Below are 27,669 nucleotides of genomic sequence, written 5' to 3'. Positions count from 1 at the left end.
GGTGAACTGGATTAGGAACTGGTTGACGGACAGGCGCCAGAGGGTGGTGGTGAATGGAGTTCGCTCGGAGGAGGGAAAGGTGAGTAGTGGAGTGCCTCAGGGATCGGTGCTGGGGCCGATTCTGTTCAATATATTTGTGAGTGACATTGCCGACGGGTTAGAAGGTAAAGTTTGCCTATTTGCGGATGATACTAAGATTTGTAACACAGTGGACACCCCAGAGGGAGTGGAAAACATGAAAAAGGATCTGAAAAAGTGTTATGATTGGGGTCTGAACCCCTCTCAAACTTACCTCTTTCCTGGGGGTCAGCTTCTTAGCTGGCTTCTGTTTCTTTTCTCTGTCCTTTCTGAGCTGGCTCTGTCTCTCTGTGCTGGCAGCTTCCAGCAGCATGGGGTTAATTGTCTCACTTCACTACAGCTGTGTGTGTGTTGCCTGAGTTGCTCTAACTCTCTTTGGGTGTACTGGCTTCAAGTGTTTCACGGTTTTGCATTAGTGTGGGTTGGGCCTCTCTGGGTCAGTGTGCTTTTGCCTAGGTCTAGGGAGTGTGACATCATCAGGGAGGGCCTTGATAAGGAAGTGGTGTTGTTTCCTTCAGGGCCTTTGCAACAGTGGTGTTTGCTGTAGGTAGGGGGGTGCAGTGTGCACTTCTGACTCTGTGTCTAGTTTCCCTGCTTGCTTTTGCTAAGGTCCAGGTTAGTGTTAGTGCAGTGTGCACTGGTGTTTGTGTGTTTGGTCCCCCTGCTTTTCCCTCTTGGTTTTGGAAGCATTGCTATGTGTAGGGCTTTGGAAGCTCTGTTGCTATTAGAAGTACTCCTGGGTTTGGTGTTGTTAGGAACACTGCAGAGTTTGCTGTTAGAAGTACTTCTGGTGTTTGTGCTATTAGGAGCATTGCAGTCTTTGCTGTTGGTGTTTGGTGCTTTAGAAGCACTTTTGGCTTATGTGTTAGCTTCCCTCCTTGTGGCTCCCCTGTCTTCCCTTTTAGTGCTAGGAGCTCTTCTGGTTGCTTGCCAGAGTAGTGCTTAGGAAGCACCTTGTTAATTGTATCTAGCTTGCTAGAGCAGTGCTTAGGTAGCTGGTTTAGTTTTGTGTTTAGCTTATTAGTGTAAAGCTCTGCTTGTAGCTTGGTGCTTAGTAGCACCTGTGTTAGCTTTGTATTTAGTACCCTGCTCTGTTAGTTTAGGGCTTAGGAAGTCCCTTTCTTGAGCAGGGCTTAGGAGCTCCTGTTTAGTATAGGGCTTAGGAAGTCCTTTTGTCAGTTTACGGTTAGGAACACTCCTGGTGGTTTAGGGCTTGGGAGCACGTAGATCAGTTTAGGGTTAGGAGCACTTCTGTTTCCAGTCCTGGTCCCTATGTCATCCGGTATCCAGTAAGTCCTGTCGGCTACTCGAACCCAGGAGCTCAACTCTTGGGGGGCTTAGTAGCTAAGTACAGGTGAAGCTGTTGGACCAGTCCAGTGTGCTCCAGTCCCGTGTTCCGGTCCTGTGTCCTCCAGTCCGGGGGACCAGTCCAGGGTGTTCCAGTCTGGTGTGCTCCAGTCCAGTGTGTTCCGGTCCGGTGTGTGTTCCAGTCCTGTGTCCTCCAGTCCGGGGGATTCCAGTCCAGGTGTTCCGGTTCGCTGGGCAGTGCCTGCAGTCCTTGCCGGTGTGCTTACCCAGTGTTGGTTGGTGGGTTTTGCCTGCTGCTGTCGCTCCTCGTCAGCAGCCCAAGGGCTCACGTTTGCTCCAGAGCCCGGCCCCGCGGGCTCTGAACCTGAGGACCTGACAGATTGCAAAGGCCATGAGCCCGGCAAGAACCCCCACCCAGCTGACCCAGCTGGGGTCCAGCTCCATCGTTGTTCTTGATCCTTCTATGACTCTTCGTCAGTATCGTGGGAAACTTTTGTCTCATCCTGTTTTGAAGAAGACCCCTGAAGCGGCAGCTGAGAGAAAACGTGTCCGGTGGCTTGGAATCGCTGAAAACCCAGTTTCAGATATGGACCCTTTCATCACGCTCTCAGAGTATCGCCGCAGCCTTGTCTTGAATCCAGCTTTGTGGGATACTCCTGAAGCTGTCGCTGAGAGGAGACGTCTTGGGAATTCCATGCTCTGGGCCCAGCAGGGGTCCAGTCCCGTTCAAGCAGCGCGCCCAGACAAACCTCTGAATCCAGGTCAAGCAGTACGCCCAGCCATGCCTCTGAATCCAGTCCGAGGGACGCTTCTGACCGAGCCTCCAATGCCAGTTCAGGTGGCGCTTCCACACAAACTTCTGAGTCCAGCCTGAAGGGCTTTGTCTGCCAAGATGCTGAGTCTGGATCGAGTTGCAGTTCCAGTCAAGATGCTGAGAGTTGGAGTTCCAGTCAAGATGCTGAGTCTGGATCGAGTTGTAGTTCCAGTCAAGATGCTGAGGCTGGATCGAGTTGCAGTTCCAGTCAAGGTGCTGAGTCTGGATCGAGTTGTAGTTCCAGTCAAGATGCTGAGTCTGGAGTGAGTTGCAGCATTGGCAGTCAAGATGCTGAGTCTGGATCGAGTTGGAGTTCCAGTCAAGATGCTGAGTCTGGATCGAGTTGCAGTTCCAGTCAAGATGCTGAGTCTGGATCGAGTTGCAGTTCCAGTCAAGATGCTGAGTCTGGATCGAGTTGCAGTTCCAGTCAAGATGCTGAGTCTGGATTGAGTTGCAGTTCCAGTCAAGATGCTGAGTCTGGATCGAGTTGTAGTTCCAGTCAAGATGCTGAGTCTGGAGTGAGTTGCAGCATTGGCAGTCAAGATGCAGAGTCTGGATCGAGTTGTAGTTCCAGTCAAGATGCTGAGTCTGGATCGAGTTCCAGTCCCAGGCAAGATGCTGAGTCTGGGTCAAGTTGCAGTCCCGGCCAAGATGTTGAGTCCGGTGAGAGTTGCGGTCCCAGCCAAGATGCTGAGTCCGGGTCAAGTTGGATTTCCAGTCCCAGGCAAGATGCTGAGTCTGGGTCAAGTTGGAGTTCCAGTCCCAGGCAAGATGCTGAGTCCGGGTCAAGTTGGAGTTCCAGTCCCAGGCAAGATGCTGAGTCTGGGTCAAGTTGCAGTCCCGGTCAAGATGCTGAGTCCGAGTCAAGTTGCAGTCCCGGCCAAGATGCTGAGTCTGGGTCAAGTTGGAGTTCCAGTTCCAGGCAAGATGCTGAGTCCGGGTCAAGTTGCAGTCCCGGTCAAGATGCTGAGTCCGGAGCAAGTCCCAGTGCCAGCCGAGATGCTGAGTCTACGTTGAGTACCGAGTCCAGCCAAGAGGCTGAGTCCGAATTGAGTGGCAGTTCCGGCCAAGAGGCTGAGGCCGGATCAGATTGCAGTCTCAGGCAAGATGCTGAGTCTACTCTGAGTTCCCACTTCAACCAAGATGTTGAACTCCTCCTGAGTTCCAGCTCCAGCCAAGAGGCAAGATCCAGTCTGAAGTCCTGTTCGAGTTCCTGTCCGGCTTCAGATTCCAGGATGGGTGTTGGCTCTAGCCCAGTTCTGGCTGCTACAGTGGAGTGCCAGGAGGTCAAGGAAGTTGTGGACTCCTTTGGGAGAGGGTTCCTGTTGAACTGGATGCCACTTGGTGCATCCAAGACTCTGATCCTGCCTAGCAGCCGTACTAAAGAGCCTCGTGGCGGCCAAAGCCACTCTGGTTTCCAAGTTCCAGATGTACTAGTTACTTCCTGCCCAGCCATCCAGATTTATGTTGTGAAACCCATTGGGAGATTTCATCACAGCTACCCATGGAGACCTAAATTGTCTTTTGAGACCTGGGGCTCCCGTGGGGACACGGGAGCCTTGAGGGGGAGGTGCTGTTATGATTGGGGTCTGAACCCCTCTCAAACTTACCTCTTTCCTGGGGGTCAGCTTCTTAGCTGGCTTCTGTTTCTTTTCTCTGTCCTTTCTGAGCTGGCTCTGTCTCTCTGTGCTGGCAGCTTCCAGCAGCATGGGGTTAATTGTCTCACTTCACTACAGCTGTGTGTGTGTTGCCTGAGTTGCTCTAACTCTCTTTGGGTGTACTGGCTTCAAGTGTTTCACGGTTTTGCATTAGTGTGGGTTGGGCCTCTCTGGGTCAGTGTGCTTTTGCCTAGGTCTAGGGAGTGTGACATCATCAGGGAGGGCCTTGATAAGGAAGTGGTGTTGTTTCCTTCAGGGCCTTTGCAACAGTGGTGTTTGCTGTAGGTTGGGGGGTGCAGTGTGCACTTCTGACTCTGTGTCTAGTTTCCCTGCTTGCTTTTGCTAAGGTCCAGGTTAGTGTTAGTGCAGTGTGCACTGGTGTTTGTGTGTTTGGTCCCCCTGCTTTTCCCTCTTGGTTTTGGAAGCATTGCTATGTGTAGGGCTTTGGAAGCTCTGTTGCTATTAGAAGTACTCCTGGGTTTGGTGTTGTTAGGAACACTGCAGAGTTTGCTGTTAGAAGTACTTCTGGTGTTTGTGCTATTAGGAGCATTGCAGTCTTTGCTGTTGGTGTTTGGTGCTTTAGAAGCACTTTTGGCTTATGTGTTAGCTTCCCTCCTTGTGGCTCCCCTGTCTTCCCTTTTAGTGCTAGGAGCTCTTCTGGTTGCTTGCCAGAGTAGTGCTTAGGAAGCACCTTGTTAATTGTATCTAGCTTGCTAGAGCAGTGCTTAGGTAGCTGGTTTAGTTTTGTGTTTAGCTTATTAGTGTAAAGCTCTGCTTGTAGCTTGGTGCTTAGTAGCACCTGTGTTAGCTTTGTATTTAGTACCCTGCTCTGTTAGTTTAGGGCTTAGGAAGTCCCTTTCTTGAGCAGGGCTTAGGAGCTCCTGTTTAGTATAGGGCTTAGGAAGTCCTTTTGTCAGTTTACGGTTAGGAACACTCCTGGTGGTTTAGGGCTTGGGAGCACGTAGATCAGTTTAGGGTTAGGAGCACTTCTGTTTCCAGTCCTGGTCCCTATGTCATCCGGTATCCAGTAAGTCCTGTCGGCTACTCGAACCCAGGAGCTCAACTCTTGGGGGGCTTAGTAGCTAAGTACAGGTGAAGCTGTTGGACCAGTCCAGTGTGCTCCAGTCCCGTGTTCCGGTCCTGTGTCCTCCAGTCCGGGGGACCAGTCCAGGGTGTTCCAGTCTGGTGTGCTCCAGTCCAGTGTGTTCCGGTCCGGTGTGTGTTCCAGTCCTGTGTCCTCCAGTCCGGGGGATTCCAGTCCAGGTGTTCCGGTTCGCTGGGCAGTGCCTGCAGTCCTTGCCGGTGTGCTTACCCAGTGTTGGTTGGTGGGTTTTGCCTGCTGCTGTCGCTCCTCGTCAGCAGCCCAAGGGCTCACGTTTGCTCCAGAGCCCGGCCCCGCGGGCTCTGAACCTGAGGACCTGACAGATTGCAAAGGCCATGAGCCCGGCAAGAACCCCCACCCAGCTGACCCAGCTGGGGTCCAGCTCCATCGTTGTTCTTGATCCTTCTATGACTCTTCGTCAGTATCGTGGGAAACTTTTGTCTCATCCTGTTTTGAAGAAGACCCCTGAAGCGGCAGCTGAGAGAAAACGTGTCCGGTGGCTTGGAATCGCTGAAAACCCAGTTTCAGATATGGACCCTTTCATCACGCTCTCAGAGTATCGCCGCAGCCTTGTCTTGAATCCAGCTTTGTGGGATACTCCTGAAGCTGTCGCTGAGAGGAGACGTCTTGGGAATTCCATGCTCTGGGCCCAGCAGGGGTCCAGTCCCGTTCAAGCAGCGCGCCCAGACAAACCTCTGAATCCAGGTCAAGCAGTACGCCCAGCCATGCCTCTGAATCCAGTCCGAGGGACGCTTCTGACCGAGCCTCCAATGCCAGTTCAGGTGGCGCTTCCACACAAACTTCTGAGTCCAGCCTGAAGGGCTCTGTCTGCCAAGATGCTGAGTCTGGATCGAGTTGCAGTTCCAGTCAAGATGCTGAGAGTTGGAGTTCCAGTCAAGATGCTGAGTCTGGAGTGAGTTGCAGCATTGGCAGTCAAGATGCTGAGTCTGGATCGAGTTGGAGTTCCAGTCAAGATGCTGAGTCTGGATCGAGTTGCAGTTCCAGTCAAGATGCTGAGTCTGGATCGAGTTGGAGTTCCAGTCAAGATGCTGAGTCTGGATCGAGTTGCAGTTCCAGTCAAGATGCTGAGTCTGGATTGAGTTGCAGTTCCAGTCAAGATGCTGAGTCTGGATCGAGTTGTAGTTCCAGTCAAGATGCTGAGTCTGGATCGAGTTGTAGTTCCAGTCAAGATGCTGAGTCTGGATCGAGTTGTAGTTCCAGTCAAGATGCTGAGTCTGGAGTGAGTTGCAGCATTGGCAGTCAAGATGCTGAGTCTGGATCGAGTTGTAGTTCCAGTCAAGATGCTGAGTCTGGATCGAGTTCCAGTCCCAGGCAAGATGCTGAGTCTGGGTCAAGTTGCAGTCCCGGCCAAGATGTTGAGTCCGGTGAGAGTTGCGGTCCCAGCCAAGATGCTGAGTCCGGGTCAAGTTGGATTTCCAGTCCCAGGCAAGATGCTGAGTCTGGGTCAAGTTGGAGTTCCAGTCCCAGGCAAGATGCTGAGTCCGGGTCAAGTTGGAGTTCCAGTCCCAGGCAAGATGCTGAGTCTGGGTCAAGTTGCAGTCCCGGTCAAGATGCTGAGTCCGAGTCAAGTTGCAGTCCCGGCCAAGATGCTGAGTCTGGGTCAAGTTGGAGTTCCAGTTCCAGGCAAGATGCTGAGTCCGAGTCAAGTTGCAGTCCCGGCCAAGATGCTGAGTCTGGGTCAAGTTGGAGTTCCAGTTCCAGGCAAGATGCTGAGTCCGGGTCAAGTTGCAGTCCCGGTCAAGATGCTGAGTCCGGAGCAAGTCCCAGTGCCAGCCGAGATGCTGAGTCTACGTTGAGTACCGAGTCCAGCCAAGAGGCTGAGTCCGAATTGAGTGGCAGTTCCGGCCAAGAGGCTGAGGCCGGATCAGATTGCAGTCTCAGGCAAGATGCTGAGTCTACTCTGAGTTCCCACTTCAACCAAGATGTTGAACTCCTCCTGAGTTCCAGCTCCAGCCAAGAGGCAAGATCCAGTCTGAAGTCCTGTTCGAGTTCCTGTCCGGCTTCAGATTCCAGGATGGGTGTTGGCTCTAGCCCAGTTCTGGCTGCTACAGTGGAGTGCCAGGAGGTCAAGGAAGTTGTGGACTCCTTTGGGAGAGGGTTCCTGTTGAACTGGATGCCACTTGGTGCATCCAAGACTCTGATCCTGCCTAGCAGCCGTACTAAAGAGCCTCGTGGCGGCCAAAGCCACTCTGGTTTCCAAGTTCCAGATGTACTAGTTACTTCCTGCCCAGCCATCCAGATTTATGTTGTGAAACCCATTGGGAGATTTCATCACAGCTACCCATGGAGACCTAAATTGTCTTTTGAGACCTGGGGCTCCCGTGGGGACACGGGAGCCTTGAGGGGGAGGTGCTGTTATGATTGGGGTCTGAACCCCTCTCAAACTTACCTCTTTCCTGGGGGTCAGCTTCTTAGCTGGCTTCTGTTTCTTTTCTCTGTCCTTTCTGAGCTGGCTCTGTCTCTCTGTGCTGGCAGCTTCCAGCAGCATGGGGTTAATTGTCTCACTTCACTACAGCTGTGTGTGTGTTGCCTGAGTTGCTCTAACTCTCTTTGGGTGTACTGGCTTCAAGTGTTTCACGGTTTTGCATTAGTGTGGGTTGGGCCTCTCTGGGTCAGTGTGCTTTTGCCTAGGTCTAGGGAGTGTGACATCATCAGGGAGGGCCTTGATAAGGAAGTGGTGTTGTTTCCTTCAGGGCCTTTGCAACAGTGGTGTTTGCTGTAGGTAGGGGGGTGCAGTGTGCACTTCTGACTCTGTGTCTAGTTTCCCTGCTTGCTTTTGCTAAGGTCCAGGTTAGTGTTAGTGCAGTGTGCACTGGTGTTTGTGTGTTTGGTCCCCCTGCTTTTCCCTCTTGGTTTTGGAAGCATTGCTATGTGTAGGGCTTTGGAAGCTCTGTTGCTATTAGAAGTACTCCTGGGTTTGGTGTTGTTAGGAACACTGCAGAGTTTGCTGTTAGAAGTACTTCTGGTGTTTGTGCTATTAGGAGCATTGCAGTCTTTGCTGTTGGTGTTTGGTGCTTTAGAAGCACTTTTGGCTTATGTGTTAGCTTCCCTCCTTGTGGCTCCCCTGTCTTCCCTTTTAGTGCTAGGAGCTCTTCTGGTTGCTTGCCAGAGTAGTGCTTAGGAAGCACCTTGTTAATTGTATCTAGCTTGCTAGAGCAGTGCTTAGGTAGCTGGTTTAGTTTTGTGTTTAGCTTATTAGTGTAAAGCTCTGCTTGTAGCTTGGTGCTTAGTAGCACCTGTGTTAGCTTTGTATTTAGTACCCTGCTCTGTTAGTTTAGGGCTTAGGAAGTCCCTTTCTTGAGCAGGGCTTAGGAGCTCCTGTTTAGTATAGGGCTTAGGAAGTCCTTTTGTCAGTTTACGGTTAGGAACACTCCTGGTGGTTTAGGGCTTGGGAGCACGTAGATCAGTTTAGGGTTAGGAGCACTTCTGTTTCCAGTCCTGGTCCTTATGTCATCCGGTATCCAGTAAGTCCTGTCGGCTACTCGAACCCAGGAGCTCAACTCTTGGGGGGCTTAGTAGCTAAGTACAGGTGAAGCTGTTGGACCAGTCCAGTGTGCTCCAGTCCCGTGTTCCGGTCCTGTGTCCTCCAGTCCGGGGGACCAGTCCAGGGTGTTCCAGTCTGGTGTGCTCCAGTCCAGTGTGTTCCGGTCCGGTGTGTGTTCCAGTCCTGTGTCCACCAGTCCGGGGGATTCCAGTCCAGGTGTTCCGGTTCGCTGGGCAGTGCCTGCAGTCCTTGCCGGTGTGCTTACCCAGTGTTGGTTGGTGGGTTTTGCCTGCTGCTGTCGCTCCTCGTCAGCAGCCCAAGGGCTCACGTTTGCTCCAGAGCCCGGCCCCGCGGGCTCTGAACCTGAGGACCTGACAAAAAGCTAGAAGAATGGTCTAAGGTTTGGCAATTAAAATTCAATGCGAAGAAATGCAAAGTGATGCACTTAGGGAGTAGAAATCCAAGAGAGGAGTATGTGTTAGGCAGTGAGAGTCTGCTAGGTACGGATGGGGAGAGGGATCTTGGGGTCATAGTATCTGAGGATCTGAAGGCGATGAAACAGTGTGACAAGGCAGTGGCCGTAGCTAGAAGGTTACTAGGCTGTATAGAGAGAGGTGTGACCAGCAGAAGAAAAGAGGTGTTGATGCCCCTGTACAAGTTGCTGGTGAGGCCCCACCTGGAGTATTGTGTTCAGTTTTGGAGGCCGTATCTTGCTAAGGATGTAAAAAGAATTGAAGCGGTGCAAAGAAAAGCTACGAGGATGGTATGGGATTTGCGTTACAAGACGTATGAGGAGAGACTTGCGGACCTGAACATGTATACCCTGGAGGAAAGAAGAAACAGGGGTGATATGATACAGATGTTCAAATATTTGAAAGGTATTAATCTGCAAACAAACCTTTTCCGGAGATGGGAAGGCGGTAGAACGGGAGGGCATTAAATGAGATTGAAGGGGGGCAGACTCAAGAAGAATGTCAGGAAGTATTTTTTCACGGAGAGGGTGGTGGATGCTTGGAATGCCCTCCCGCGGGAGGTGGTGGAGATGAAAACGGTAACGGAATTCAAACATGCATGGGATAAACATAAAGGAATCCTGTGCAGAAGGAAGGGTTCCTCAGGAGCTTAGCCTAGAATGAGTGGCAGAGCTGGTGGTTGGGAGGCGGGGCTAGTGCTGGGCAGACTTATACGGTCTGTGCCGGGGCTGGTGGTTGGGCGGCGGGGATAGTGCTGGGCAGACTTATACGGTCTGTGCCTGAGCCGGTGGTGGGAGGCAGGGATAGTGCTGGGCAGACTTATACGGTCTGTGCCAGAGCTGGTGGTGGGAGGCGGGACTGGTAGTTGGGAGGCGGGGATAGTGCTGGGCAGACTTTTAGGGTCTGTGCCAGAGCTGATGGTTGGGAGGCGGGGATAGGGCTAGCCAGACTTAAACGTTCTGTGCACTGAAGAGGACAGTACAAATAAAAAAGTAGCACATATGAATTTATCTTCTTGGGCAGACTGGATGGACCGTGCAGGTCTTTTTCTGCCGTCATCTACTATGTTTACTATGTTTATGTTTACTATGTTTATGTCTATCTAAAGCGGTGATCTATATGATTACCTGTCCTTGTGGGTTACAATATATTGGCCAGGCCAAAAGAACTCTTAAAACCAGATTGATTGAGCATAAACATAGTATAAAAACTGGGAAATTGGAAGTACCTTTGGTAAAACATTGCCAGGAATTTCATCGTTCTTTTGAACAAATGCATTGTTTTACAATTGATCAAATTAGGGAAAATGGTAGAAGAGGAAATATATCTTTGCAAATTACACCAAAAAGGACAAAAATGGATTTTTCAATTAAAAACTGTTGCACCAGGAGGTCTGAATGGAACTATGGAGTGGGAAGCTTTTTTCTAAGTTATATCCATTTAAATATTTTGTGCCTGCCTGTGAGGTGAGTCAGTAAGCAGGAAGTCTGGATTGTGAGAGCCTAAGGTATCATTGTCTATGGCTGTTGAAAGTGGGAGCGCCGAAGTGCACCATGCAGTACATACAATTTATAATATTCTATAAGGTGTGTGTGTAAGTAGGAAACACTCAAAATACAAAAAGTGGTCTCTCTCAACAAGAGATAAGTAAAGAATTATTCACATATTTATTATACAATTATACTTAAAAGGCAAGAATGGGTTCCGATGTTGAATTCTCTTTATGTTTCATCATTGTCTGATGTGGTAACTTTTTGGCATGACTCTTTAGACTCAGCATTATAGAAAATAGCACCTTTAGACATGATCACCTTTAATCAGCCAATTCATCATCCTTGGTATACCTCAGAGTTGAAATAAGAAAAAAGGAAGACAATGAAGGTCTTGTCCTGACGCTTACACTCAAAATACTTGTAATTAAGATTGAAATCATTGTAAAATTTCTGTATTGATTTCTAAAAATAACTTTTTATGACGAGAAAATTTCTAAAGCATCTTTTCAATCTAATGAACTGTTTGAATATTGTTGAATCATTGACTAAACCTAAGAAAGATGCTTCCTCTCCTCATTTGCCTGATTCTTTTCAAAGTAAGACAGATAGTATTGTGAATTCATTTTCAGATTGTGGCAAATTTGAGTTTGTTGATGTTAGTGAAACTTGGTCAGAGTTTAAATCTATTGATTTTCAAGATGTTATCAAAGTTATTGACATACTGAATAATTCAAATAGCCCATTAAACCCATACTCTACTAGTGTCGTGAAAGCTTTGAAACTAGATATAGCTCCTTCAGGGGCCCTTTTATGACACGGCGGTAAGCCCAATGCGGGAAGTACTGCAGCAGCCCGGCAGTAGTTTCCTCCACTAGCGCACGGCCTTTTCAGCACTGCAAAAATATTTCAATTTTTCTAGCGCCAGTGTGTACCCAGCAGTAATCGGGAAGTGCCGCACGCAGCCTGGTTACCGCCGGGTTAGCATAGGAGCCCTTATCACCACCTCAGTGGCTGGCAGTTAAGTGTTCCCCCCCTCTGAAATGGCCACACGGCAAGTGGTTCACTTGCCGCACGGCTATTTCTTTAAGAAAAGTGATACAGCATTTTACCCGCTGTGGTAAAAGGAGCCCTTGGTGGTGTGCGTCAAAAACACACACCAGTGCAGGGCTCCTTGAGCTGCAGCTTCGTAAAACGGACCCTCCAATGATTAAGATTATGAATCCTTCATTTGAGACAGGTGAAATACCTACATTATTAAAAACAGCAGCATTTAGGCTATTATTAAAATAAGAGGGCAAGATGGCGGATTAGGAGCGGACGCGTTCGAGTGAGCTCCTGACTCCCTGAGGTGATTTGTTGCTGGCGAGATAATCCTATCCCCGATAATGGGGAAAAGGAAGGGGAAACCCAGGGATGTGTCCTCCTCGATACCTGGAAAGATTCCCACTCCTCGGCAACTCACCTTGGAGCAAGTCGGTCTCCTCCCGCAGGCTGTGCAATTACTCTCTTCGGATTGACCCGCTGAGGTTTCGGTGGGTCACAGCGATGGAGCGGTCTCTTTGAGCCCGCCAGAAAATCCAGCGCCTCCGCAACCCGTAAGTAATACTCTTGCCGAGGCAGGAACGGTTGTCCCCGAAGAGGAGAGAAACAACTCGTCCCAAGGAGGTGCCTCGACTGTTTTTACCCCGATAGCAGGAAAATCGACCTGGAGGGTTACTGCCACCTCGACCCCCATGCTTTCGGGGTCTACATCCGAAGAACGTGCGGAGATTTCAAGACCAGCTGTGGTGACCCTGGAATCCCTATGGGACGCAATTCAGGGGATGAATTCCCTACTCACTAAGGTAACTAATTCCTTTTCTATAGAAATTACCGATTTGAAACAATCACAACAAAATATAATGGAAAAAATACAGGGTCAAGAGAATCAAATTGGAAGCTTGAAGATGGAACTTTCTAATTTACAGTCGTTTGCGGGTGAAGTCTCCAAAGAGAGAGAAATACTGAGAAGAAAACTTGAATTTTTTGATAATCAGGGGAGGAAAAATAACTTACGTTTTACAAATTTTCCTAAAGCACCCCTGACTTTACCTATAGATATGGTTCGTAAATACTTTCTGGAAATATTAAAAATTCCAAATGAAGCTTTTCCTCCTATTAATAAACTTCAATACCTAACTGGGATTAAAAGACCAACTAAACAGGCTGCTCAGAATCCGCTTGAAAACCTGACGGACTTTTTGGAGAATTCATTAGACACTGTGATGGAAAGAATGACCCTCTTGGTTTCATTTGCGATGGAACTTGATAGAAACAATGTTTTCAAACTGTATTTTAGACATTTAAATGAAAAATTTCTTGGGGAACAAGTTCGCATTTACCCGGATTTAAATAAAGAGACTCAATTGCGGAGACGAGAATTTATGAGGCTTAGGCCTAGAGTAGTGGCTTTAGGTGCTTTATTTGTGTTAAAATTTCCATGTCGCTGCATTGTATCTCTTGATTCAGTTATTTATATGTTTCTTGACCCCCTCAAAATGAAACTTTTCATTAGCTCTAGAGAGAATAGTAGAACTCAAACCTGAATGTTCAATAGGTTTATCGCTGATATCCGGCTGTGAGTATATTGCGTGCTACCGCTCTTAGGACATTTTTGTTATATATATTCCTTAAAAATGTTTCCTTGTATCTTGCCTCGACTTTATATTGTGGTCTAAAAGAATATGATTTAATTTCCTTAAACTGTGAATTCATTTATGATATTTGCTTTTTTCAGACATTTTAGTTGTAACGACTGAATGTAAAATAAAAGTTAATAAAAATAAAAATAATAAATAAAATAAACTTCCATTAGATTCAAATAAATTTGTGAATTTTCATCCTATGTTAGGGGCCATTTTACTAAGGCGCTCCTAAAAGTGGCATGTGCTGGTGTAGGCACATGTTTTGGACGTGCATTGGTCCATTTCCTCAGCGCGCCTGGAAAAAAGGCATTTTATTTTGTGCCAGAAAATGGACGTGCGGCAAAATTAAAACCAGCGCGCATCCATTTTCGGCCTGAGACTTTACCGCCACCCATTGACTTAGCAGAATGATATCCCTTAGGTTGTTTGCTAACAGAAGGCTGGGGAAACAGGTCAGGGTACTTTGGGGTCCTTTTACCAAGCTGAGGGAAAAAGGATCCTGTGTGGTGATAAGGGCTCTTGCGATAATCTGGTGGTTTGATTACCGCCAGTTTGCCACTGTACAAGCCATTTCCAGGGGTTTTCTTTTTCCCCTGTAAATGGTGCACGCTCGGGGCGGAACCGCCGGTGGCTGCGTTTGGCCAACGATAGCCTTGATTTAATGTTCATTAAGCCAACATTGGGCTTACCAATGCTTTGTAAAAGACCCCCTATACAAGGTTAAATTATTTTTTATTGTACCTTAGAACAGGCCAAGAGTTCACTGAACACAAGGCAGTTAGAGGTCAGGAGTCACAAAATCCAAGAACTGAAAGTAGCAGGAACACCTGGCAATAAGGACTACTGCAGAAATGAGAACACAGAACGATGACTAGGAATACAAAAAACAGAATGAGGAATCATTAGGATGCACAGCCAGAAGCAGGGAAGAAATATCCTGGCCAATCTGGGTTGAGTTCTGCTGGAAAAATCATGATGCAGCTAAACAAATACATAGCAATGAACACAACCAACATTGAGCTGGCTGGCATGTAGTCCCCAGGGCAGTGGTGTAGCCACAGGTGGGCCTGGGTGGGCAGGGGCCCGCCCACTTAGGGCTCAGGTCCAACCAACAGTAGCACACATTTAGTAGTAGCTGGTGGGGATCCCAAGCTCCGCCAGCTGAAGACTTCCCCCTGATGGTAACGAAAATGCTACTCCCCACGATACCGGCACTTGCACATGCTCAGTTTTCAGCACATACCTGCTGCAGACTGCCAAGGTGGAAAGAAGCGTTTTCCCGCCAGCTGAGATATTTTTTTGGCAGTGGAGGGGGGGGGGGGGAGAACACTTCTTGCCCACCCACTTCTTGCCCTGGCCCACCCAAAGTCTGTCGTCTGGCTACGCCCCTGCCCCAGGGAGGGCAAATAGCTACTTCTGGGTGCCCTAGAACTCCTTCTGCACTTGTTAATCATTGGCCGATGACTGACAATCAGCTTGCGGGCCCATCGGTGTCAGTTACCCTCAAACCTGCAAGCATAGCAGGGAGTCTTAAAATTGGACTTGTAGAGGTTAATTTCTTGTACCCTAGTCAGAAGGATTCACCTGTTTCAAGTAAGACATTTTGTGCTTTTTGTTTTTGACAGGAAAATGAGAAAATGGTATATGTTCTGATTCCATAATTGGACTGGTTAATTCTAATTTCTACTTCATAGAAACAAATAATAATTAAAAAAAACATTTAATAGACTGAAGTCACTTCTTATTATGAGTGTCACCTATTTTATAAGCATTCATACATATGGAAACTGACTGACTTGAAAGTATCACAAACTGAAAAAGTAAAGCATACTCAGTGATGGGGGAAGAAAGGTGAGGTGGGTAGGTTTGGATTGCTATTTATAGCTGAATGTTTTTTCCCCTTTTGTATCTATTTTTGTTTTCAGGACAGCAGTCATGTCTATACAACACACATTTCTTACCTGGAAATCTACAATGAGTGTGGTTATGATCTGCTGGACCCAAGACATGAAGCATCGAAATTGGAAGACTTGCCGTGAGTAATCAAAAAAAGAAGAGATGATAGGAATTCAACACACTTTGGATTAGCTTAAGTTACATCATATTAATTCTCTTCCACATTCACTTGCAAAAAGCATATGTAGAAAGAGTGTCAAAACTATGTGTATATGTAGGCAAACAGGAAACCAGAAAGATTATGACAGGTGGTAGATCCCATAAGGTGCTTGCTCTTCTGTTTCTTGCACTACCATTTTCTTGTTCTTTTGACCTAGTCACTGCCTAACAAACAAATTGTACTGCCACTCACTTTCTCTCAGACTAATATGTCCCTAAAAATAAGGTGAATCACACTGATGGGTGGCACCGATGGTGCTTAAGTAAAGATTATTTATTTATTTATTTATTTATTTATTTATCTATTTATTTATTTGCTGCATTTGTACCCCACATTTTCCCACCTATTTGCAGGCTCAATGTGGCTTACACTATGTTGCAAAAGGTATAATTATAAATAGAGTAAGAGATATGGTCTAATTTAACATATTACTGTGTAAGAAATTAGGTACATTTAGGATTACATTTTCCAGACCTTTCTTTTCCAATGGAGTTTCTCCTTTGAACATGCCAAGTTGGTCCTATGCTCACATGCCCATGCAGTATATCCTAGTTCCATTGCAATCAATGGTTGCATTTTTTTTGGCTGTGCATTAGTATTTATGGTTTATGTCATATTTGTGTTTTATTTAAAATGTGATTATCTGCTGTAAGCTTTTACATGTGTGTAGCTTTGGAGATCCATTTTGGTGGCAATTCTATAAATTGGCACCTCGGTCTAAGCATTCCAATGCCCTGTACTTAGCACAACTCTGTAAACAGGGGGGTTAATCTCCTGTTACTTAGCATCAGCTGCAGATGAATCCAGAGACCTATGGGTTGTGTCCATCTTCCAGCAGGTGGAAATAGAGAGCACTGATTTGCCCTATGCATATAGGACATGATGCTGCCTGACCAATCAGTATTCTCTGTCTCCAGCAGGTGAACAGATGTGCTTCACAGGCTCCTGGCTTCATCTGTGGTGGCTCCTGTTTTGGCTTGGTTAGTTCAGTAGAGCTGGGGGTGTTCTGGCCTATCGGCACCAGCTTCAGGGGATACACAGGTCACCCAGGTCCCTCCCCCACCCCATTCTCCTCTCCTTAAATTCTTTTGCCAGGACTGCCTTCTCACAGCTCTGCCTCATTTCCTTTTTTCGCAAAGGCGGGACTAAGGCATGAACATCATCCGAATCAAGCAGGGGAAGCCTGGAGACGGCCAGCACGCAGCAGGGCTTTAAATGGCGCGCGCTTCGATGGAGGTAATTAAAAAAAGACGGAGGGGAGCGGGAGGGGATGGTGGGAGCGAAGGACATCTTTGGACATGCTTCAGAGCGGCAGGGGAGGGAGGAGAATCGCTGGATGGGTAGAGGGGGGCAGGGGAGAGACTTGCTGAGCATGGGTGGGTAGAGTGGGGCAGGGGAGAGACTTGCTGAGCATGGGTGGGCAGATGGAGCAGGGGAGAGAATTGCTGGGCATGGATGGGCAGAGGGGGGCAGGGGAGAAAACTGCTGGGCATGGATGGGCAGAAGGAGGCAAGGGAGAGAATTGCTGGGCATGGATGGGCAGAGGGAGGCAGGGGAGAATTGCTGGCCATGGATGGGCAGAGTGGGGCAGGGGAGAGAACTGCTGGGCATGGATGGGCAGAGGGAGGCAGGGGAGAGAATTGCTGGGCACGGATGGGCAGGGGAGAGAATTGCTGGGCATGGATGGGCAGAGGGGGGCAGGGGAGAGAATTGCTGGCCATGGATGGGCAGAGGGAGGCAGGGGAGAGATTTGCTGGCCATGGATGGGCAGAGGAGAGAATTGCTGGGCAGAGGGGGCAGGGGAGAGAGGAGAGTTTCAGGACATGGATGGTGGGAAGAGCAAGAGAAATTCTGGACATGGATGGAGGGGAGGGAAGGGAGAGAGAAGAAATGCTGGACATGGAGGGAAGATAAAGGAAGGAGATTAGATGAGGGAAAAGGAAGTGAGGAGAGAAACTGCACATGGATAGAGAAAATAGGCAGAAGCTGGATCCACTGTACAGTCAAGTATGCGGAGGACCAGAAATGAAGAAGAAAGGAGGAAAGAAAAGAAATAAATGGAAAGGAACCCCTGGAAACGGAGTCAAGGGAACAGATAGAGAGCAGCAGAATCAGATACTGGACCAGCATGATCAGAGAAACAAAGTCACCAGACAACAAAGGTAGAAAAAAAATAATTTTATTTTCATTATAGTGTTTGGAATATGTCCACTTTGAGAATCAGGTGCTGAACTTTAAAAGTTTATGTTTATTTACTTATTTATGGCATTTTATCCCATATTAAACATGAATTAGATTGGAACCTGGGATCATTTAATTTTTTTTCCTGGAGAGAGTAATGTGTTGGCCGCTGCCCCCCCCCCCCCCCCCCCGGGTATAGCCAGCTCTGCAATTTTTTTGGCGGGGGGGGGGGCGCAGAGGTGGGTGGGGGGCGCAGGGGTGGACGGGGGGCGCAGGGGTGGACGGGGGGCGCAGAGGTGGACGGGGGGGGGGGGGGGGGGAGGGTCCCGAGGTGGACCGGGGAGAGAGCCTGTTGTTAAAAATTTACCAGCACACCACTGGAGAGCTTCCTGCAGCTTTACTACCTGCGTTGGTGGGATTCCTCAGGCTCGGTAGTGAGTTTATCTTCTCTTCTTTAGTTCAGTAAAAAAGAAAACAAACAAACCACAAGAGCAGGGGGATGGAGGAAGCAGGATCTAGCAGACCGCTAATTGCAGGCTGTATTATGGCTGCAGAGTTTGTGAAACACTGCTCCTGCTGTAGAAAGCAGCAAGCAGCATCCAGCCTGTGCTCCACGGGGTGTTCAGGCTCTGAGGCCTTAGATGGTGCCAACAGCAAGATGGTGCCGACAGCAAGATGAAAGCGGGGGCTTTCTGTGCACGGGAATCGCGCTCTTCCCCTCACACTGAAGATGTGGTGGCAATTTTGTCCAGGCAGGAAGCGGTTCCAAAGACTCTTCCTTCTTCTGTAGCGGTTGCTGTCCCCGCTCCTGCGGGCTACTCCAGTGCTGGGGGCGAGACTTTGGGTACCTCCTCTGGGGAGAAATGGCTTTTCCCTTCTCCCCGGAGATTGTCTTATTAATGCATTGTGCCTTTTTGCTAAAGCAGGCTGCTGCTGGGTCTGACAGCCTTTCTACAGTTGCAGAGCCTGTTGATCCTTTGGACACTGACTGCAGAGAGGGTGGTCCCTGCATCAAAGCAGGGGCATTGGAGGTCAGAATCTGAGGGGGAATTAGGCACCCCTGGCTCTCCTGCCCCTTCAGACAGGTGTTGGGGCTCGGCATTCTTAGCAGCAGTGGACTTAGAAGGGCTAGAGGATCCAAACCTTCAGACTTTGGAGACAGATGATACCATGGCCGTGTGGGTTTTCCATAGGGAAGAGTTGCCTTCTTTTATATCCAGAGCCTTGCAGGCTTTGAATATTTTTTCTCCTGAGGTTCAATCCACTTCTGCTGCTAATCCTAAAATGGCCAGCGCTAAGACCCCCCAAGGGTTTTCCTGGTTCATGAAGCTGTTTGTGAGCTTATTTCTGTGCAATGGGCCATGCCTGATGTGAACCTCCATGTAGCAAAGGCCATGGCCCATCTTTACCCACTTAGGAGGAGTTGGACCGCTTACACTTACCTAGTGTGGATGCCCTTGTAGCAGCTATGAGTAAGAAGACTACCCTGCTGGTGGAGGGTAGCATTGCCCTCAAGGATGTACAAGACCAGAAGCTTGAACCCGTCTTGAAGCTGTCCTTTGAGGTGTCTGCCTTGTCTTTGCAGGCAGCCATCTGTGGTTGCTATATTGCCTGTTCTTTCCTTTTGTGGATGCAACAGGCAGCTGATGCCCTATTGGACTCAGGAACTCAGCCATCCTTTGAGTTTCCTGATTTGAAAACAGGGTTGGCATATCTGGCGAACACTTTATACGATCTAGTAAGAGCTTCTGCCAAGCAAATGGCTTTGGCTATTTCTGGACATCAGTTGTTGTGGTTACATCACTGGGCTGTGGACGCAACATCTAAGCAGTGTTTGGTCAAGTTACCTTTTAAGGGTAACCTCCTCTTTGGGGAGGACTTGGAGAGGCTGGGCAAAGACCTGGGGCATTCTAAGACTCAGCGCCTACCGGAAGACAAACCTCGGTCTTTTAGGTCCTCTCAGCAGCGGCCTCATTTTCGTGACACTAGGAGGTATTGTCCTGGTCACTCTTCTAGCATGTCCAAGTCTCGATACCAACCTCGACAGTCCTTTTGACAGGATAAGCATTCTTCAGGAAGTGATGGCAGGTCCTATCCTGCTGCCTGGCCTTCCCAATGATAAAGCACTGGCCCATTCCTTGTTCCCTTTAGGGGGTGGTTGTCCCACTTTTATGAGAAATGTGCTAAACTGACGACAGACCTATGGGTCTTAGACCTTGTTCGAAATGGTTATGAGCTTGAATTTTCCTCTCCCATCGCAGATTTTTTTCTTCGCTTCCCTGTGGGTTGCTCCTCAAAAGTGGCAAGCCGTCTCTTACACTCTGCTGCAGCTCCGTCATCTGGGGGCGGTGGTTCCTGTTCCTTCACTGGAACATGGGAAAGGATGTTACTCCATCTACTACTACTACTACTACTACTATTTAGCATTTCTATAGCGCTACAAGGCATACGCAGCGCTGCACAAACATAGAAGAAAGACAGTCCCTGCTCAAAGAGCTTACAATCTAATAGACAAAAAAGTAAATAAAGTAAGCAAATCAAATCAATTAATGTGAACGGGAAGGAAGAGAGGAGGGTAGGTGGAGGCAAGTGGTTACGAGTCAAAAGCAATGTTAAAGAGGTGGGCTTTCAGTCTGGATTTAAAGGTGGCCAAGGATGGGGCAAGACGTAGGGGCTCAGGAAGTTTATTCCAGGCGTAGGGTGCAGCGAGACAGAAGGCGCGAAGTCTGGAGTTGGCAATAGTGGAGAAGAGAACAGATAAGAAGGATTTATCCATGGAGCAGAGTGCACGGGAAGGGGTGTAGGGAAGGACGAGTGTGGAGAGATACTGGGGAGCAGCAGAGTGAGTACATTTATAGGTTAGTAGAAGAAGTTTGAACAGGATGCGAAAACGGATAGGGAGCCAGTGAAGGGTCTTGAGGAGAGGGGTAGTATGAGTAAAGCGACCCTGGTGGAAGACGAGACGGGCAGCAGAGTTTTGAACCGACTGGAGAGGGGAGAGGTGACTAAGTGGGAGGCCAGCAAGAAGCAGATTGCAGTAGTCTAAACGAGAGGTGACAAGGGTGTGGATGAGGGTTTTGGTAGAGTGCTCGGAAAGAAAGGGGCGGATTTTACGGATGTTGTAAAGAAAGAAACGACAAGTCTTGGCAGTCTGTTGGATATGAGCTGAGAAGGAGAGAGAAGAGTCAAAGATGACCCCAAGGTTTCGAGCTGAGGAGACAGGGAGAATGAGAGAGCCATCAACAGAAATAGAAAATGGGGGGAGCGGAGAGGTGGGTTTGGGGGGGAAAATGAGAAGCTCGGTTTTGGTCATATTTAATTTCAGGTGGCGTTGAGACATCCAGACAGCAATGTCAGACAAGCACGCTGAAACTTTGGTTTGGATGCAAGGTGAGATATTAGGGGTAGAAAGGTAGATTTGGGAGTCATCAGCATAGAGATGGTAGGAAAAGCCATGGGATGAGATTAATGAACCAAGGGAAGAAGTGTAGATAGAAAAGAGGAGGGGACCAAGAACAGAACCCTGAGGTACGCCGACAGGCAGAGGGATAGAAGTAGAAGAGGATCCACCAGAGTGAACACTAAAGGTGCGGAGGGAGAGGTAGGAAGAGAACCAGGAAAGGACAGAGCCCTGGAATCCAAGTGAGGACAGGGTATCGAGAAGTATGCTGTGATCGACAGTGTCAAAAGCAGCGGAAAGATCAAGAAGAATGAGGATGGAATATTGACCTCTGGATTTAGCCAGTAATAGGTCATTGGAGACTTTAGTAAGCGCAGTTGCGGTTGAGTGGAGAGGGCGAAAACCCTTAAGAGGCTACCCTTAAGAGGTGAAACAATGCATGCCATTTCCTTTTAAAAAAACATGATAGTTTTCACATAATATATAGCATAAAGATGGCATTAAAGCCTTTTTAGTCATTATTGTCTTTCTTTATGTTTTATCCAATTACCATCATTTTAATAACAAAGAAATTGAATGTTTATCATAGATTAGTGATATTCTAGAGCATATATAGCATTTTATGTTTCTTGTTAAATTTGATTTCTTTAGCCATCTGTACGACCATTAGAGTTGAGAATTTTTGAAGTAAATGAAGATTCTTTAACACAACATTTAAGTCCTTTTAAAGTTTTTGATAATGGTTTTTACCGCACTGTGTAACTTCATTTTAAGCATTGAGCCAGATTATGCCTCTTGGTGTTATATAGACAACTGTCCTTTTTTTGTTCTTTGCTTTTTATTTTTAGATTGAGCAGTTGTAATGTTTCAGGCAAGCCTTATCACTGTTCCGCTACCTCACTCCAGAATGATTAGCATGCAGTTTAAACCTAGTACTGTAAGCATACAACATTACCAGGAGTCTCAGTTCTTAAGCAAATCTTCTTTAATGTAGTAACTTGAACAAACACAAAATAACTTACAGTTTTGTTCCTTGAAACGTATTGTAGCCTCTGCTACCAGAGTCCACTCTCAACCAGTGTACCCACGACTCAGGGAATTAGGAGAGTAATTTCAGCACACGCTGAGAGGTAATACTGTACAGTAAAATAGTAGGTTGTAAGTTGTAAAAAAAAGACTTGATGGAATTGCAGTGTTTTTGGAGGCATGCACTTGCCACTAGGTCAGAGAGCTGCCTCTGCCTAAGGGGGGGAGAGAAAGTGGGGCACTACTAGACCAGCATACTTAGAAGGCAAGCAATCAATAGGAAACCTCCCATGAACCACAGGGAGCTGTACATGTGCTCTGAAAGAGCTAATCAGAGAGAACTACAAAATTACACAGATTTGTAGTCCAAGGGCACAGTTTCATATCTTAAAGGCACAAGCACTGAATACTGTATGCAAACAACATTCAACCAGCCTCCACCACCGCCAACTCCAGGCTCTGCCCTTTCTGTCTCGCCTCACCCCATGCCTGGAATAATCTCCCTGAGCCCATACGCCAGGCCCCCTCACTGCCCATCTTCAAAGCCTTGCTCAAAGCCCACCTCTTCAATGTCGCCTTCGGCATCTAACCACCATACCTCTATTCAGGAAATCTAGACTGCCCCAACTTGACATTTCACCCATTAGATTGTAAGCTCCTTGGAGCAGGGACCGTCCTTTTTTGTTAAACTGTACAGCGCTGCGTAACCCTAGTAGCGCTCTAGAAATGTTAAGTAGTAGTAGTAGTAGTATACTGCTATTTAATTTCTCAAAACTGTAAACATTATAAGCATGGAAATATTATAAGCATACAAAGTCTCCACAGATAGCCCTTTCATGCTTCCCAGTGCAGCCAGCTTTCTCAGTCCTCATCTTACATAGACAGGCCTCTCATTCACCTTTCATATGACCATCTCACCTTCTCTACAGATAGCACACAGCCTTCTTATCTCATTAAGAGACTGTATTCTCATCCTTGCTCATACAGGATGCGCTCTTGTCCTTCAGCAATATCTTCTTCATCTAGAAGGAGAGCTTTCTTTCCCTGCTGACAGATAGCTTTTGTCTTCTCTCTTTTGCCTTCTCCCTAATACACATATAGGCCTATTTTCGAAAGAGAAGGGCACCCATCTTTTGACGCAAATCGGGAGATGGTCATCCTTCTCACAGGGCATAATTGAAAGCCGATTTTGGGCGTTCTCAACTGCTTTCCGTCGCAGGGACGACCAAAGTTTACGGGGGCGTGTCGGAGGCATAGCAAAGGCAGGACTTGGGCGTGCCTAATACATGGGTGTCCTCGACCCATAATGGAAAAAAGAGGGCGTCCCTGATGAGCATTTGGACGACTTTACCTGGTCCAGTTTTTCTTACGACCAAGGCACAAAAAGGTGCCCGAACTGACCAGATGACCACCGGAGGGAATCGGGGATGACCTCCCCTTATTCCCCCAGTGGTCACTAACCCCCTCCCACCCTCAAAAAAATACCTTTTAAAATCTTTTGTGCCAGCCTCAAATGTCATACTCAGGTCCATCGCAGCAGTATGCAGGTCCCTGGAGCAGTTTTAGTGGGTGCAGTGCACTTCAGGCAGGCGGACCCAGGCCCCCCTCCCACCTGTTACACTTGTGGTTGTAAATGTGAGCCCTCCAAAACCCACCAGAAACCCTTCATCCCTAAGGGCTATGGTAGTGGTGTACAGTAGTGGGTAGTGGGTTTTGGGGGGGGGGGGGGGGGGCTCAGTACACAGAGTAAGGGAACTATCCAGCTTATAATCGAAAGTGATCGCCGGCCATCTTCTGACACAAATCGGGAGATGGCCGGCGATTTTTTAAAAGCGGCGAAATCGGTATAATCGAAAGTGGCATTTTTGACTGCATCACCGCTTTCCCGTCGCTTCGCCGGCGAAAGTTCAAGGGGGCGTATCGGTAGATAAGCGAAGGCGGGACATGGGCGGGCATGGGCGTGGCTACCAGATGGCCAGCTTTCGCCGATAATGGAAAAAAAAAAGTGGCGTTAAGCAGTATTTCGCCGGCTTTACTTGTTCCTTTTATTTTCACGACCAAGCCTCAAAAAGGTGCCCCAACTGACCAGATGACCACTGGAGGGAATGGGGGATGACCTCCCCATACTCCCCCAGTGGTCACCAATCCCCTTCCAAACTAAAAAATAAAACTAAAAACCTTTTTTGCCAGCCTATATGCCAGCCTTAAATGCCGTACCCACCTCCATGACAGCAGAATGTGTTGTATCCTCCGACAGCCTTTCCCTGGTTGCAATGTGGCTCTTGGGTGAGTGTGACACCTTTTCTGTTAGGTGCCCTGCAGAGTCACATTAGCAATGCATTGTGGTGGGTGTAGGGTACTGGGCTGTACTCCCCTGGTGCTTTTCCCCCCCTGCTAACTGGGTCAGAGTGTGCCCTGTTTTGTTTCCTGTTGTAGTCCATGCGGTAGTAGCCATTTTTGTAAGCCAGTTTTAGTTCCCTTTCCTGTGTTACCCACGTTAGAGAACGTAGTTCTTACTTTGCATGGTGCTGAAAGAGGGCATTGTACACCATTGTGCCAACTCTGACCTACTGCTAATCTTAGTACCAGGGGACTCTGCCAGTGAGGCACAACCTCTGATCTGCAGTTAACTGTGAGTAAATGTGCCTATTTCAAGAAAGGACTTTTTCAGAGAGATTAGTCTTCAGGTGTGAACTGGTATGCCAAAGTTATACAGCAGCAATAAGTCCTAGAGGCTGTATGCAGGTCCCTGGAACAATTTTAGTGGGTGCAGTACATTTGTGGGTAGTGGGTTTGGGGGGGGGGTTGGGGGGCTCAGTTCCCAAAGTAAGGGAGCTATGCACGTGGGAGCTTTTCTGAAGTCCAGCACAGTGACCCCTAGGGTGGCTGGTTGGTGTCCTGACATGTCAGGGGGGCCAGTGCACTAAAAATGCTAGCTCCTCCCACGGCCAAATGCCTTGAATTTGGCCGGGTTTGAGATGGCCGACATAACTTTCCATTATCGCTGAAAAACAAACCTGGCCAACTCAAAACCGGCGAACTCCATGGCATTTGGCCGGACTAAACCGTATTATCGAAAAAAAGAGATGGCCGGCCATCTTTTTCGATAATACGCTTCCGACCAGCTGTAGCGCCGCCGCCAACATAGATCGCCGGCGATCTATTTGGCCGGCGACATTCGATTATGCCCCTCTATGTACCTGGGAGCAATTTATGAAGTCCACTGCAGTGCCCCCTAGGGTGCCCGGTTGGTGTCCTGGCATGTCAGGGGGACCAGTGCACTACGAATGCTGGCTCCTCCCACGACCAAAAGGCTTGCATTTGGTCATTTCTGAGATGAGCGTCCTTGGTTTCCATTATCGCCGAAAATCAGAACGACCAAGTCTAGGGATGACCATCTGTAAGGATGACCTAAATTTCAGGATTTGGGCGTCCCCAACCGTATTATCAAAACAAAAGATGGATGTCCATCTTGTTTCGATAATACAGGTTTCCATGCCCCTTCACCGGGACGTTTTGCGAGGTCATCCTTCACAAAACTTGGGCGTCCCTTTCGATTATGCCCCTCATAGCCATCTTAGCTCCCCCTTCCCCCTGGTTGGATCCTTGTTGTGATAGTAAAGAAGTGTGGACTTGGGAGAAAGTTGGGTGCCACAATGAGCAGGAGCATACTCTTTTGCCAGTAGGTCATACAGTTCAAAATATTGCTGAAATATGTGATGAAAGAATTCATCCTGTGTTCTAGTGTTGTTTGACAGCCCCATAAAAACAGACAAAAAAGCCACTATTCTAGCATTAGCTCAGTTTTGGATAGTAGAGCTAAAAAAAGAGCCAGAAGAAGAAGGAAAAACCCAATTACTTTCAGATGTCTCATTTCCTTGGCTCCTCTTGAAACTCTGAGCATGTGACCTCAACCCTAATTCACGCCAGAATAATTTATCTCTGTACTTTATCAAACTTTTCGTTGTATTATTTTGCAACTAATGGACATTGCGAGTTCTCTTTTCCATAAGGATATTAATAACCTACAACCCCTTTCTCAAAAGTATTTTTTAACCCTCAGTCCCCTGTGCATATTCCACTTGTCTCATGATCCATTGTTGTTTATTGTTCTGTTTGTTAAATCTCATGTAACTTTATCAACTGGATATATTTTAGAGAAAGCATGTCAACATGTCATTAGGACATCCATGCTGTCATCTTGCAAATCTCTCAATGGAATGCATAGGTCCTTCTTCACAATTTGAGTGCAGCATCATTTTGTATTTTTCACGTTCACAAGTCAGTAGTATGCAAGCAACATTTTCAGGGGGATCAGTACACATGCAGTATGAAAAGAACAATGGATTTGATTTACCCAAGTTATCCTGTGGTCTCTGGAAGGCACAGGGAGTGTAATTTACGTAATAGATTCTCTGCTGCACTAAGTGATGTTAATAAATGAATGCTTATGTGCCAGGAGCTGTCAAATCTACTGCTCCAAGTATTCATTTGAGTCCCTAGAGATAAGACTATTTTGCCTCAATGTTTGTCTAGGGAAACGAAGGTTGGGGGGTTGCCAGGAATTCCATTGTGTAGATCAGGGGTCCTCAAATCCAGTTCTTGAGGTCTACAACTCAGCCTGATTTTCAGGATTTCCACAATGAATATGTAAGAACATAATAACATAAGATTTGCCATACTATGACAGAGCGAAGATCCATCAAACCCAGTATCCTGTTTCTAACAGTAGCCAATCCAGGTCATAAGTACCTGGCAAGATCCCAAAAGAGTAAAAATTTCAAGTTTATTCATGATTTACCATCCCGCCCATCATATCATTTTACATTGCTTATCCTAGAAATAAGCTGTGGATTTTCCCAAATCTATCTTAATAATGGCTTATGGACTTTTCTTTTAGGAATTTAGCCAAACTTTTTTAAAATCCTGCTAAGCTAACTGCTGTTCTCCAAGGACAAGCAGATCATATTCTCACATGTGGGTGACATCACCCATGTCACCCGATGAGGGGCTTAAACAAGCTACTAGAGCTTTAAGAGCACACGCAACATCCCCACCGTGTATGCACAAGTGCCCTCCCACCTGCCGCAAGAGCATGAGACCATCAATCTCTTCTCATCCACAGTGAGGAGAAAACATGATTGTTCTACGCTTGTCGTAGCATCTGGTGCATGAACGTGCTTTTTAGATTTTGGGCCTTCCCTTCGGGGTTTTTTCCCTTTACTTTTTTATCTTCTTTCTTTGGAAAGGTTCCTCTCCCTTCCCTTATAGTTTTAGTTTAGTTTTCCCTAGTTTTATTTTGCTTTATTTTTGCTGTGCTCAGTAGGCCCTTTTAGGCCTGAGCTCCATTCGGGTATTTGTCCCTCATTTTTTCTGGTGTATACATCTTTTTTTAGTCACCATCAAGCTATTTGATTTGGCCACGGCTGTTTTCCCTTCCATGTCATCGAAGGTTTCCAGTGGCTTTAGGCACTGTAGCTGGTGCAGTAGGACCGTCTCTGGCAAAGACACTCATTCTTGGTGTCTTCAGTGTTTGGGGCTTAAACATACCCCTTCTAGCTGTATTCTTTGTCTTCGTATGAAGAACCCAGCTTGCCAGAAAGGCTCAAAGGGAAACGATTTATAGAGCCTGGTCTGAAACTTTGGCTTCAGTATCAGTGTTGATGTGAGGAGTTGCATCAGCATTGGGTGCATCAGTCTGTATGGCTGAGAGGCCTGTCTCAGACATGGGGGAGGGGGGTCCTGGTTGGCACCGAGGAACATTCATGGGAGGTGAGAATAGGTCTCCTGGGAAGACAGTTGCCTCTGACTTAGAGGGTCACAAGTTCAAG

The 27,669-nt window shown here is 47.6% G+C and overlaps 1 protein-coding gene across 1 annotated transcript in view; it reads left to right on the top strand.

Annotated features, from left to right (window-relative positions):
* KIF6 (kinesin family member 6) overlaps positions 1-27,669 on the top strand; it is a 795,359-nt gene that overhangs the window by 214,355 nt on the left and 553,335 nt on the right. Inside the window, exon 5 of the mRNA XM_030195774.1 lies at positions 15,041-15,150. Coding sequence (XP_030051634.1) covers positions 15,041-15,150 — 110 coding nt within the window. The remainder of the gene's footprint in view (positions 1-15,040; positions 15,151-27,669) is intronic.

This window comes from Microcaecilia unicolor, chromosome 3, assembly GCF_901765095.1.
Source record: "Microcaecilia unicolor chromosome 3, aMicUni1.1, whole genome shotgun sequence".
NCBI classification, from domain to species: domain Eukaryota; kingdom Metazoa; phylum Chordata; class Amphibia; order Gymnophiona; family Siphonopidae; genus Microcaecilia; species Microcaecilia unicolor.
Note: the sequence above shows the minus strand (reverse complement) of the source record. Positions and strands in the feature narration are given on the sequence as shown.